This window comes from Solanum dulcamara, chromosome 4 (genome assembly GCF_947179165.1).
Source record: "Solanum dulcamara chromosome 4, daSolDulc1.2, whole genome shotgun sequence".
NCBI classification, from domain to species: domain Eukaryota; kingdom Viridiplantae; phylum Streptophyta; class Magnoliopsida; order Solanales; family Solanaceae; genus Solanum; species Solanum dulcamara.
In genome coordinates this window covers 12,645,364-12,659,579 of record NC_077240.1, presented here as the reverse complement: position 1 = coordinate 12,659,579, position 14,216 = coordinate 12,645,364, and the positions used below count along the sequence as shown (strand labels likewise).

The 14,216-nt window shown below is 34.5% G+C and overlaps 3 protein-coding genes across 3 annotated transcripts; 1 reads left to right on the top strand and 2 right to left on the bottom strand.

Moving 5' to 3' along the window:
* Window positions 1-1,460: 1,460 nt before the first annotated feature.
* LOC129886328 (uncharacterized) lies at window positions 1,461-6,112 on the bottom strand. Its single transcript, XM_055960973.1, has 4 exons — window positions 5,741-6,112; window positions 4,158-4,352; window positions 2,603-2,784; window positions 1,461-1,907 (listed from the first exon to the last, which is right to left on the bottom strand). Exons 1-4 carry the CDS (start codon window positions 6,030-6,032, stop codon window positions 1,596-1,598), a joined length of 981 nt encoding a protein of 326 aa, XP_055816948.1. The 5' UTR covers window positions 6,033-6,112; the 3' UTR covers window positions 1,461-1,595.
* Window positions 6,113-7,422: 1,310 nt separating this feature from the next.
* Window positions 7,423-10,072, top strand: LOC129886326 (uncharacterized). The gene is made up of 3 exons (XM_055960971.1): window positions 7,423-7,576; window positions 9,658-9,929; window positions 10,025-10,072. Exons 2-3 carry the CDS (start codon window positions 9,664-9,666, stop codon window positions 10,026-10,028), a joined length of 270 nt encoding a protein of 89 aa, XP_055816946.1. The 5' UTR covers window positions 7,423-7,576; window positions 9,658-9,663; the 3' UTR covers window positions 10,029-10,072.
* LOC129886327 (ammonium transporter 2 member 4-like) lies at window positions 10,058-12,470 on the bottom strand. The gene is made up of 3 exons (XM_055960972.1): window positions 11,616-12,470; window positions 11,170-11,455; window positions 10,058-11,094 (listed from the first exon to the last, which is right to left on the bottom strand). The coding sequence occupies exons 1-3, from the start codon at window positions 12,222-12,224 to the stop codon at window positions 10,538-10,540; spliced, it is 1,452 nt and encodes a 483-aa protein (XP_055816947.1). The 5' UTR covers window positions 12,225-12,470; the 3' UTR covers window positions 10,058-10,537.
* Between the last annotated feature and the right edge of the window lie 1,746 nt (window positions 12,471-14,216).

Here is a 14,216-nt window from a genome sequence, read left to right as displayed (position 1 = left end):
GAGGAGAGTGAATTGAGTAGTAATTTTTTCGTCCCAATTTATGTGATATAGTTTGACTAGTATAAGTGTAAGAAATGTATGAATTTTTAAATAGAAGAATACACTTTTATGGACTTTTTATCAAATAAATGGGACCCAAGTCATTAAATATTTGTCAAATAAAAAAATATGTCATTCTTTTTTTGAAATAAACTAAAAATAAAAGTTTCATATAAATTGAAATAAAAAAGTACATTTATTTATCAATAATCAAAATATCACATAAGTCAACATATACGTTATAGACTCTGATTGGCTAAATAGAGCTGTGGGTATGAATAACTTTTGTAAAATTTAAATAAGGGGAATATTGGATTGAAAATTACCATTTTGACAAAACTTGAAGATAAAATTGATAATTTTTTAAAAATTCAAGATTTTGACCGGTAGTTGAAGGTAGAATAAAATTAAACTTCTTTTAAAATCCAACATTCAAACCTGAAAAACCATTCATCAACTTGATATTTTTATCCCATGATTAAGTTGAAAGTTTTATCTAAATTTTATAAACAAACGCTGAATTACAAGTTCTAACTCAATTTTTTGCAATGTGTTTTACGAAAGATCCATGTGGTCCCTCAACTTTACATTAAAGTGAAATTTAACCTTACATACAAATAAAGAGACACAGTTGCAAATGGCAAATTGGGTCCCAAGCTAATTATTCAGATTCTAAACCATGTGATATCCCAAGTACGATATGGTCATGTGTAGGATAATATTTTGCAGTTTGCTTATCTTTTTTACCTTAAAATAAGAGGAGAGATTATCATACCAAAAAGTGATAAAAAAATGTGACATGATGGTTGAAATTACCCTTCCGAATAAATAAGATTCTTTCATTTTTTATATCAGAAATCTTTAATTCGAGCTAGAAAATGAAGCAATCATTAAAAAAAAAAAAAATCCTCACTAAATGAATCTTTCATGAATTTAATATAAATTAGTCGAACTAATACAAAATAAATCTTTTTGGAGGGTGTCGGCAAGGGTAGGTGAAATAGAAGGCCTTATGGATCTTTAATTTGAAGCTAATGTCCAATGTCCTACATTGGATCATTGCAATTTCGCATGTGAAATAATCAAGTTTTTGCATGAATTGCCCCCTATTTCGAATGATCTTTAATTTTTATTTTTTAAATCGATACTCTTTAGTTTTTGTCCTTTAGTACTTTAATCAATAAAATACACAAAGTTGTTTCTTTATATTTTGTTCTGTTCTTTGGCGAGTGAGATGGTAAGCACTTAATAATTATAAGAGTGGAAGGTGTGCGAACTCCTAAACCACCTCAAAAACATGCATTCCCTTGGTTATGACCTTAGATAATTGAGTCATGAAAATTTTGTTTCACATTCTCTAGAAAATTGATTATTATATTGACAGCTAATTAATATATGGACTCGAGAAACATACTCCATCCTTGAAACTATATAGGAACACATTTAAAGTAGAAGAAATTTAATAATAAGTTGAGTCAAAATATGAGATAAATTTCATGGGATGAGTTTGTGAACTTTTCTGGAATAACTTATATTGAAGGCGCATCAATATACCTTCAATTGCCAAGATCATGAAAAGTTGGGTTAACTTCAAGTTGAGCAGCAAACTTGTCAAGGATCTCCTTCAGAAAAACCAAGAATTCATCTTTCTCTGATGTTTTTGCATCAGTGTCTCCATTTTCTATATCACCTAATACAGCATCATATAGAAGAATCACCACTTCATCATTCTTCAGAGGTGGCAAGCCCAATGATGCTCCATTTTTCTCAAGATAATGTCGAATGACATCTTTTATACTTAGACCGTCTTTCTCTTCCTGCATTATCTTCTCTACTGTCTCACTTAGTTGCTTTTCATCAGCCAAAATCTGCATAACATGACCAGTTGAACAGATTAGAAAAAACAGGGAGAAAGAAAGAAAGATCCACTGGGATTATGGAAATTCTCCAATTGAAAAGTCGAATCCAATGGTAATCCGCACTATTCAACCAAGCTGCTTAGAGATCCAGTTTAGCTCAAAGGAACTATAGTTACTGTTCTTGTACATACTTATTCGTCTATGTTGACTTCTTTTTTTTCATATGGAGGTATCTAACTTTTGGAAAACACAAGCCTTCTATTAAATATTACTCTAACTTCCTATAGTACAGATAATTGAGAAATTCAAAACATAAATAAAATTGACCAACAATTAACTCGACCACTAAAAGTCAAATGTGGGGAAGGAGTTGCTGGACATGGAGTGAACTTCAAACTGTAAGTCTAAATTTACCAAAGGTAAGTCAACTACTTCTATTGACTTTTAGGATCATCCAGGAGTCTGAAATCTTTCTCTTATGACATGCATTTTTGTCTTAATTATTGTTGGAAGTACATATCAGTACATACCTTCATCTAACTCACCGAGCTATTTGAAGTTTGGACATTAAAATGCTGACCAGGAAGATATAAAGAGGATATGAAGTGCCACGTTAACAAAATGTGCATGGATCACAATGTATACAGCTATGTTTACTTCAACAGAGATTGAGGCACCCCAAAAAAAAAGAGTCCAGTAGCTACCTTTCTCAATTTGGAACCATTATTGATCTTGATTTTCTGCAACACAACCACAGGCTTCTCAGCAAGAACATCTGCCAGCTCCTGAAGCACAGGTTGAAGTAAATGTGCGAATTGGGCTTGCCCCAATTCATCCTCTCCTTCAGCTCTATGCCTCTTTAAAATGTCACTTAGTAGAGGGAACTCTGCTTAACGACAAAGCTAGAATTTAGCATAGAAATAGGCTGTCAATAAAATTTGATTTTTTTCCCAATAAATTTGATTTTCTTTAAAATAAATTGACAAAATTTGATTGAGCTGCACAGAAATCAGCTGTCAAAGATAAAATTCCAATCTTTTTTGGATAGGACTAAAAAGGGAATAATTCTATATAAGATGGAACAAAAGGAATAGTTCAAATGACTATGAAAAAGTTGGTAGTTTTCAGAAAAACTAACAAGATCATGGTATTAGCTTCTAAACCAAACACTGAGGAGAAAACATGATCTAGACGAAAGATTCTTATTCAGATCATATAGCTCACATGCTTCTCAGTTAAAGTTTTAGAATCTTTAGTGAAGTGCAATAAACACTATGAAACCTCAAGACAAAATATCCGTTATAGGAAGAAAAGCACACCCAATTTATATGTATAAAGATGGTGCCCGGACCTGACAAGGATCAAATATATAACTACCATTTCATTTGAATTTTGAATAGTCAGTGCATTGAGTTGTAGCTAACTTCACAATGGGTTAAGCATCAAAATTATAATATTTATCATTAAAATTAATAATAAAAACTATTATAAGATATGGACACAGATTTCAATTTCTTATAGTTAACTTAAACATTACAAAATCAACTAGTTTTATTTACATTATATGAAATTATCTCTACTATGGAGATAGATTTCGACTTTTATTTAAACTGTAGCTCCAAGCTTGGTTACTCTATTCCTTCCAGAATTATGAAATCAGATGAAACTGTAAGATTCAACGACAGGATAATATGATTAGGCTTGAATTCTTAATTCTGTACACAGGATAACCACTGCAGAATGAAGGGTGTCTTGGATTGAACGTGAAGCTGCCAACGCCTAACAGTTATGATGATGGATGATATATAGGAGAGCAGCAGTGAGAAGCAGAGAAATCAAAGAAATACATGATTATTTTTAAATAAAACCCTGTAATCAAACTCAATGGATGGGTAAGTTTCTCACTCTATGATGTCAAAGCGTTTAGTTTCCATATAAATAAAACGTTAAGGGGCAAAAAGTCAAAAGCTATATGTTGAGGGTTACTGCTGCATTTTCTCCTAAGAAATAATATTTGCAAAATTTTGCATATGCAGAAACAAATAATGTCAAATGAAGATACATATGAAAAAAGGGGTTTTGAGTAAAGCTTCATCATTTGAACGCATTTAATTTTTTTATTAAGTCATTTGAACGCCTTTAATAATATCCAGCAATGATAAAGATTGAACGATCTTGTGAAATTACACTCGGTATGTTGTTGTTGCTAGACAACAAACGGTGTTTTGATGCTCTTTATTGGGGAGGAGGGGAGCAAACCTGAAAGAGGAGGAATTCCCATTTCGACACCCATGTGAAAGAGAGCATCCCGTATTTGATTTCTTTTGATCTTTCCTCTATCTTCTGTGTCTAAATCTGTGAAAAGATTCTCAGCTAACATGGCAAAGTCATCTTCATCTTCCAAAAACACTTGAAGAGTTTTGCCATCCAAAATTGCAATGACTATAGGATCATCTGAACATGGATACAAGAAATCAGTATGTTTTTCATTTCATCTAATAAAATTGGATCACTGATCGAACGAACAGAAAGACAAGTCTGGCACTTACATATCCAACCCAGCATAGAAGCATACAAGAAAACATCAATAACATACATAGCCAATTTAGAAAGAGCATGAAGTTCATATAGTCAAGCTTTGAGCATGTTTATTTCCATAAATTGCAAGGCCATTCAAGACATTATCCTTTTTCCGAGATTGCAATGTTTATTTCAACTTCATCCCCCCAAAAAAAGAATTGCAATGTTTAGTTCAAAGAGAACTACTAAGTTCTTTTAGCAGTTACTTGACTTACAGTCTCCATACGAAGCAGCTTTCTAAATTGCAACTGCTTGAAAGGTTAGCTTCCAGTCCATTTAGAAGTTTAGGTAGTCTTAGACTCTTAGCGCATCTTTGGGCATTGGGATGCACCAAAATCAATTTTTTTAGAATTATGTACACAAGATATCTGATCAAACTGTCTTAAGTAAGATTTGGAATATCAGAGAGTGAAATCTAAGGCATCTTGTACACATCAATAGAGCTTATTATCACTTGGCCTTGGATTGCCTATCTCATCTTAACTAGCAAAATACCAATCAACTAAATCTTAATCTCAAACTAGCTGGGGATGACTATATGAATCCTCTGCTAAAGCCCATATCATTCCAATACTAACATAGGAGTTCCATAAAACTTGAGATTCTCTTAATCTGACATTTGGATACCAATATATGTACAGGATTATTTCTTTACCCGTTAAAAATAAAAAGAGTTAAACAAGGCAAAAACAGATTCTCTGCTAAGGCCGAGGTTCTGGTTAGTAGAGTAAGAATCATCATTGCATCAACTCTGAATAAGTGAATAGACTGAATAGTAGAGTAACCTGAGGTCTTACAGCTTACAAGAAACAAGCAAATTAATTATAGTTCGCCTTGGTTTTGAGGGGTGCAAACTTGAGAAAACGCAAAGTACCCACGCCCCTCACCGCAACTATTACTAAGAAAACATGCATGAAGGATGATTTAGCAAGAGCTACCCAACTGCCAGTATCACCTAAAATTTCCATATCTAAGAAATTGTTGATAATCTGATCATATTATTGGTCAAGAAAAACCAACAGTATCCCCTCTTCATTTTCATCCTCATTGTGCTTCTTTTAAATGTGATACTTGAGCTTCAATTACGTGTAATTAGTAATCTCATAAATTCATATCTTGTCAGATTCCTCATCCATCGTACTTGAAATTAGCTACAGAAGCAGAAAATACATTGAAACAAAATAATGAAACGAAACAGTATCAGCATCAAATGACCTAAAAATTAATTTCATGCTTACTTCTGAACAAGTCAACATACTCACCTTGGAGCTTGTTCGCAATGGAGTCAACGTAATTTTGGAGTATAGACAATGCATTTTCACAATCGATCTGTTCAATACGGAATTCGAGGTCATCGGAGATGCCGATGCGTTTGAGTGCGGCGGACTTGAGAGCATCCGGCAATGAGAAGCCGAAGAGTGACTCTGAGACTTTGGATTCTGCGAAGTCAAGAACCTGAGCACCGGTGACTGAGATGCCGGCCGGCGACGGTAACGATAGATTAACGGCTCTGAGCTGTGTTCCGTCCAAAATCGTCAATCCTCCGTCCGACATTTTTCCTATTAATGAGAGAGAGAGACTTGAATTGGCGGAGAGTAAAAGAAACGAAAACGCGTAGAAACGCAAATGCTTATGACTTTTTTCCTAGTTTGACTAAATATTTTATTATTTTATTTTTAATGCCCAACATATCTTAATCAAAACAAAAATTTTAACTTCTTCTTCACTCTATATTCTTGTTTTTTTTTCTTTTCCTTAATACATATATTTTAAATAAAATTTTAAGAGTATTTTAATTATTCTAACAAATATAGCTTGCTAGCACTTTAAAAAAAAACCAAGATCGTCAATTGTTTATTAACTATATCAACGCTTTCATTCAAATATGTACTACTTATTTAAAAAATTAATTTCAACAATTGAAAATATTTTTTAAATACTTAAAATTCATAAGTTATTTATAATCAGTCAATCCAAACAAGTTCTAGATATAATTAATAATAAATATATTTGATACAAGTAATAACTAATAATTTGATGTCCGGGAAAAGTTTTCCGTCATTACATATGGACGGAGCTAGAGTGTAGGAAGCGGGATAACTTAAAATCCAATAAAATTATGAACTCTTAAATTTTTAAATACAAGTAAAATTCTCAAATGGTCACTTGACTTAGCCAAACTATGTAATAAATTCATTTATGTTATTTTTGTATCAATAAAATCACTCAGCGTAATAAAGTCGTGTGATAAAATCACTTCTCTTATTTTAAGTTATTGATAAAAAAAAAACTATCACTTTTTTCAAGAATTTTATACATCAATTATTCATTGTTCTTCTTATATACCTAAACTATTACTCCTAATATATTAAAATATACCTCAAAAAGAAGGTGGAATAGTGTAGCCTATTATTTTTAACTTAGTGACTAGTCTTTGCATATTTAGACATTTTTTACAACTTAATGCCTTAATTAATTACTATTATATTTTAATTTTAGTTGTAAGATTAAATGACTATAAAAAGATGGATATGTAGTATTAAGGTGCCGTTTGACCCCAAATAATTTTTATATAATTTGTTATTATTTGACATATTCATTAATCTCAACCATTAATGGATTTCATCATAATCTCAATTCTGAGATATAAATTTCATTTTTATCTCAAATTTATCTTTCAAGTAATAATGCACAAAAATGAACATCAAATAACTCAGAATTTTCCTTGATTTCAAAATCTAATCAAATATTTTTATTTGTCTTCTGAAAAATGAATTTCTATAATGAAGATTCATCTATTAATAATGATGAAAATTCCTCCTCTTCCTCCTGTTTAGATTTAGATGATACCAATTGCAGAAGAGCAACAAGTCATTAATCTTGCAAAATATTTGCATGAACAACTATATGTTGCAGCATTATTTGCAAGAATATCAAAATAGTGAAGTTTCTAGAGTTGGGGAAATTGGTGGTGGCTTCCCTCAAAAAAACCCCAAATTGTAAATTCCCTTAAAACCTCCAACTCAACTCGCTGCTCGCTTAACCGCATATCACTCTCCTCAGCCGCCTCTGTAGCTCCCAACGCTCCGCTCAATCGGGTAAGTTTTTGTCCATGTAGTTTGACTTTTCGAGAAGTGAAACAGATAACTATTTTGGGAAGGAGGGAGTAGAATTTGATTTTGGGCTCAAACAGTAATAAATTTTCCACGTATATGACTTAGGTATGGTTACTTCTTGCTAATCCTTGAAATTATATGATGATTATTGAGAACATAACACCAAAGTATGAGACTGCTCTCACTGGGTATGAAAAAATCCTTAGCAGGAGCCCTGCCCCCTAAATGGTGCCCTACCTGGTGCGGATTCGAATTAGTCGGACTCCAATGCGATACACACCGGATGGGAAAAAAGAAAAACCATACTCCTATCTGGTTAGGTACTTGTTCTTGAGTTCATATGACATAGTTTACAATAACCCAGTTACATTATTATGGTTTGAAGTTGTCTTCAGATATATATTCTGTTCTATCTTGAGGAAGAAACTTAGTGATTCCAAGCTAGTGTGGGGGGTGGAGCATAGTAAATGTTGGGGTTTTAGGCAGGTACGTAAATAGGATATTTGTGAAGTGACATTGATAGGGGGAACGGCGAAGTTTTAGTTCCGTTTGGTGAGTTTCTGGTTTGTAATTGTGATGTAATGAGAAGAAATGGTTAATAAAGAAGGGAAAAGGAGATTAAGGTAAACTTTAAGCATCGCAAACTCTTTGATGTTATATCCAGTGGAAGATCCTAAATAGTTTAGAGAACACCTAAGTTCCTTTCATTGGTTGCGCTAGTAACACACGGTTCTAGAAGTAATTGAACAGAATTTACTAGTTGGAGTATAAGTCCCTCTTGGTGCTGTAGTTAAATTTCTGTCTTAGGATTTTACCGAGCAGTAGCACTGTGCTACTGCATATATGATACAACAATAACAACATACCCATATAGTCCCACAAGTAGGGTATGGAGAGGGTAGGGTGTACACAGACTTTACCCCTACCTTTGTAGGGTGGAGCAATTGTTTCAGATAGACCCTCGGCTCAAGAAAAATGTTTTTCAGAAAATGGTTGAAAGGAATGCTACTGCATATATGATATAAAATAAAAAAAGCAGACTTCATACGGATTTGTATGTATAGTCATTTTTTGTTGGATCTTTCCAATATCCAGATTTTGTTTGGAGGCATTGGGGCTTGAGACATGGTGAAACTGGAAGCAGATATCTGGGCTGTTTTCTCTCATACAGAATGTGCATTGCTTGTCAATTGTGCAGAGACGGGAACGAAAAACAGTTTTCCAGTACTTCCTTTTCGGGTTTCTCATTAAACTGTTTGGGATGTATTTTAATATGGGGAGAAGCAAATGTCGATGTGCAACTTATCATAAAAGTAAATCTTGATGTGCATGTTTGCAGAAATTCTATTCAGTATGTAGGTTGGCCTAGTCGTAATTTATGGCAAAGCGGAGAGTTTGGAGTTCCCTTCGATTATGGCTTGTGTTAAGACAGAGCCTTGCCTATTTTTTAAGGAGCAGAAAAGGGGAAATGATTTTGTACTTTTAGAAGCTGGGAAATGGTTCTTCTTGTTCCTTTAGTTTACAGAACCAAAAAGAAGATGAAGAAAAAAAAAGATCTTATTCCGTTGAATTATGTGAAATCATCTTGTCTGGGACCTTCAACCTACCCAAGCCCCTCTTCTTTAGGCCTCTTCAGAAACAATTGTCCTTCACAGTGGAGTAATATATTCTGGCTTTTCCTCCTCATTTGTAATGTAAGACCACCCTCGTTGGGGATTGACCGATGTGTGAAAGAGTGGACCACAAGAAGGATTTGGCATCAGTGACATGAAGAATGTGAAATACGTACTACTCCTTTTAACAATTTTTGTGGTGTGTTTCCTTTTGCATATCTTTATATGCTACTTGTTTGATTAAAAAGAATGCTCCATGTAGATTGATTCAACACTCACAATTTCCATCTAAGGTAATCATGTAATATGTCCACATGCTTGAATATCTATCTCCGTTGAGTGTTTTATTGGGTGTTCGCTTGAAGGTTAACATTCACATCACACACAATAATCTGTTTTTTTATTGGTGACACTAAAATCTGGATTGAGGCAAGGACTGAAATTATGCAGGAGACTATGAATGCCCAAATGCAAGATGCATTATCCCCTCCTCAAGTTAAAGCAACATTTCGCCTTGGATCAGAAACATACTCTGTTGAAGCATGTAAAGGGATTTTATCTGAGCAACTGATATCTATGAAAGAGCAAAGCATGACTATACTGAAGGACTATATCACCAAACATAATGTTCCTAATGAAGTCCCTGATGAACCAGAAGAATTTTCTTCAGAAGAAGATGGTGAAATTCCTGAGCAGCCCCCTGTAAAATCCAAGAAGCGCAAGTAAATCTATTTTCTTCCTTTTATGCTTCTGTTTTTGTAGGTTTTCCTTTTTTTATGATGACTGTTAACACTCGCTTACATGGTGAAAATTGTAGTTGATAAAGATGTGGAATTAATTGCGAGTTGCCATAACTTGAGATCAAGGGAAGACTTTTAGTATTTTACAAGAGTGAGATGTGAATGCTTGGTTAAAGTTTCCATCTCTCTTTAATTGGACAATTTTTATCTAGAATGGAGTCTAACAAAAGGCCCTTTTGTTTGTTCAAACTTTTTATATTTTGAGGAATGAATTCGTACTTCATATTTTGGTTTTCTAAATGATTGATCAATAGTGACCACAATATTGTTACCGTTCGGACAATTTCACCATCACTGTCTCGGTTTCTCCTGTTTATTCTGTGCTCCCAAAGTATGAAGTCTAATTTGGTCCTTGCAATATTTTGGAAGAAAAATGACACGCAGTTCTACCAAATAATAACTAGTTGAGTCTCATCTCTCTGCTAAGAAAGCCAGACTTTCTTTACAAACATGCTTCGGCTAATGAAGTCATAAAAGTTTTGCACAGGCTAGCAGCAAAGTATAGTGCAACCTAGCCATAGAGAACACTTTCATACCATTTGGAGTTCACTGAGAGTCCTTGAAACAACTGATGGGTACTCATCAGCACCATATGCAGAATTAACCTGTTTATTCTCATATTTCTCTTCATCATCCCATAATACATATGCTTCCTCTCCATGGATAGCGTCATCTCCAATTTGCAACACACCTTCTTCCAACCTAAGAGGCACAATCAACTTGATGAACAGACAGACCAAGCTTGTCGTGACTATATTTAGACATATTATGAATCCGATTCCAGCTAGTTGAGCTCCCATTTGCCGTAGCCCAGCTGAGGTCCGACCTGTCTGCAAACCATAGGCTAGACCGATGTACCTTTCCCATTCAGGTATGAGGTAAAATAGCCGACAGAGCTTTGGCACAGCGAAAATTCCAGTGAGGATACCACCTAAAATTCCGGCTAGGGCATGGGTATGGAAGACAGATAAGATGTCATCAACGTGCCTTAAAAGCTTGACCTTCTTGTGAAGGATTGTCATTGTGTACCATGGAACACTTCCTGAAATTAAGCCCATCAGGATGGCCGCCCAACTTTGAACAACTCCTGTAGTTGGTGAATCTACTGGTTAGTCTAGCTTGTAATATTTGTTACATGTCGGTGCACAAAATGAGAACGTACCTGCTCCAGGGGTGATGCAAACAAGGCCAGTGATCATGCCATTAACAGCTCCAATCACAGAGGGTTTGCCAGAAACAGCAATGTCTAGGACCAGCCAAGTAAGGAGGCTGGTGGCAGTGCAGACATGCGTATTCAAGATGGCTAAGGAGGCGTCGGTGCTGGCCGTATAAGGTGCTCCTCCATTGAACCCAGTCCAACCCATCCATAGAAGGCCGGCGCCGGCTAACATCATGAGAATGTTGTTTGGTGGAAACCTCTCTCTGTCTTTGTCCAGCCTGGGACCTACCTATTATAACATTAATATTGCCATGCAACATTCCAAGTTTGATCAGGACAAGAAGATCACCTCAAAAGTTAGATTCCGAATAATCAGAGAGAGTTGAAATAGTGATATTCCACTTCAATGGCTGTACAGAGGGAAAGAGGGTCTTAGGTTAACAACTTACCCAATAAGCCGCAGTAAATCCAGCAACACCAGAAGAGAGATGAATAACAAAGCCTCCTGCAAAATCAATCACTCCTAGCTTGGACAGCCAGCCATCTGGGCACCAAATGCTAAATGCCCCAATAGTATACGAAAAAGTATGCCACAAAGGCACGAACAACATCCAAGCTATAAAATTCATCCTCCCAAGAAGCGCCCCAGCGATCAATATTGGCGTAATGGCTGCGAAAACGAATTGAAAAAACACCATTGTTGCCGTGGGAAAGTATCCCAGAAACGCTTGTCCAAGAAGGTACTTCTCATCCAAAGCGACGGATGGTTTTCCCCAGAAGGCCACGAGCTTGTCACCGAATGACATCCGGTAGCCCCATCCAACCCAACATATGAGAACGGAAGCAAAGGCATAGAGTGCCATGAATGCGGAGTTAATTGCCCATTTCTTCTTTACCATACCACCATAGAGGATGACTAAGCCGGGCACACATTGGAGCCCGACTAGAGTGGCAGCTGTGAGCTGCCACGCGTTGTCACCTTTGTTCATCCATTCCGGACTTGCCTCATCTGGTGATAGATTTGAGGGAAGTTCCATTAGTGACAGTGCCCCTTGCATGATTACGTGATTCAACTACGTACTGAAGCAACAAAGAATGAGATGAGTTTAAATGAAGCAATATGAACTGTGAAAATTCATATATCAAATTTCTACTCACTTCGAATTGAGGCGTGGTTGGCGTTGTAATGAAACAATAACAAGCCTGACAAATTTGAGGTTCGTGTATGATGTTGTGCTTAAGAAGGGTGGTGATTTTTTTTTCTTTAGTTCTTTTTAATTGTCACCTATATGATAGGATAGTGACTGTCTTAAGAAATAAGCAACTGGTTTTCATTGTTAGTTTAATATGAGTGTACTATTTGTCTTTTCTTCAAGAATGTAACTGATGCCATTGCCGGCTTCGGTTGGCTAGTTGGCCTGCTCAAGTGTTTCAGTATGGACTATTCAAATATAATTCTTAAAAAGAGATCACGGATAAAAATACATTTAATTTTTTTTTGGCAAGTGTCACACATCAACTATCAGTTGTTCCGTTTCTCTAACTGAACTATCACCATCTATGTATTGAAATACACCTAGATGAGTAGATTGTGACTGGTAGGAAAAGGGAACAAGAAATAGTTGGTGTGGGGGGGTGGGGTGGGGGTTGAAACTTGCGAAAAAGTGATAATTTAGATATGATTTTGATCATTAACTCTTCTACAAAAGGAACATGATATAAGTGTACGTAGTATAAAGGAAAATCACAACGAAAGGACCAAGAACAACAACAAAAAAAGGAACCAAGAAATTAAAGAATAGGAAAATTTGAAATTAAATTCAATGATTATCTTCTGTTTTCATGGTATTTTTGAAACAGAAATGTTTTATCATTTTTCTTAAAGAGTATTCATAGCTTAGGAAAAAAATAATTGGTTGAACTCCTTTTCATTGTAAGAATAAATAATTTAGTTATACAAAACGATCTTACTTAGACAAGAGATGATGGTATGCATAAGGGCATGACCATCTCCAAATATCCAACATCTTTGTTCTGTTTTTTTTTTTAAAAAAATCTATTACATTTTTTTTTCATACTATTTATTTCTTTATTTTAATTTTCTAAAGCAGCTACCCGCCCTACTATTTATGATTTTCTTTCTGTTGTGATTATTATTTTGATCCTTTTAATAGTACTGTCTAATAGTACTTTGACGATGTCAAATTTACTAATTACGAGATTATCTCAATGTTCATTTTTTTTTTGTCTTTTATCATCGGAATATAACACTAGTTATATCTTATCAGACATAGTTGCTTAATTCCTATACAACACTTATGTCTTTATAAACATTAGTTCAGTTTATAACTGTGAAATTATGAGCATTCATATTGCGGAAATTGAGATTCTCAGATGCTTTGTATACAGAGGATTAAGAAGGAGAAGAAGGGAGATTATTTTTGATATGTCAAATCTGAATTTTGTTGCATACAAGCTAAGTATATATATATAGTTGCTAGTTAATTAGCTTCTAATCGACTCAATTACGACCACGTAATGACAGCACAGCTAATCAACTCCACTAACCAACATTTTAACTAACTCATTTCAGTCATTTTAATTATAACTCCTAAGTTATGTCTTAAATATAATTTAATTCCTACAAAATTTAATCAAAAAATGCATCACTTTAATTTCAGAATTCACAAAGTTATGCCTTGACACAATTCCTTTAGTGATAAAATATTGGAAATAATATTGAAGCCTAGCCGACATCAAGAGGGTTCATTTAAATTCCTCGAGGTTTCATTCTCCGAACAATTTAATTATAATTAACCTCCATTAAATTTTGAAAACACTCATTAAATTAATAAATATAAATATATATTGAATAATATCTCTACAAAATAATAATATTTTATGATATGGAAAATATTAATTTAGAGAGGTTTTACCGTATTTAACATTTTTTCAAAGTTGTAATTAGCAGGGAAAAAAAAAGAAAATTAAAGTGAGATAAAAGTAAGAGAGAAAATTCAAAGTAGGAAGTTGTGAAAATTACAGCACAA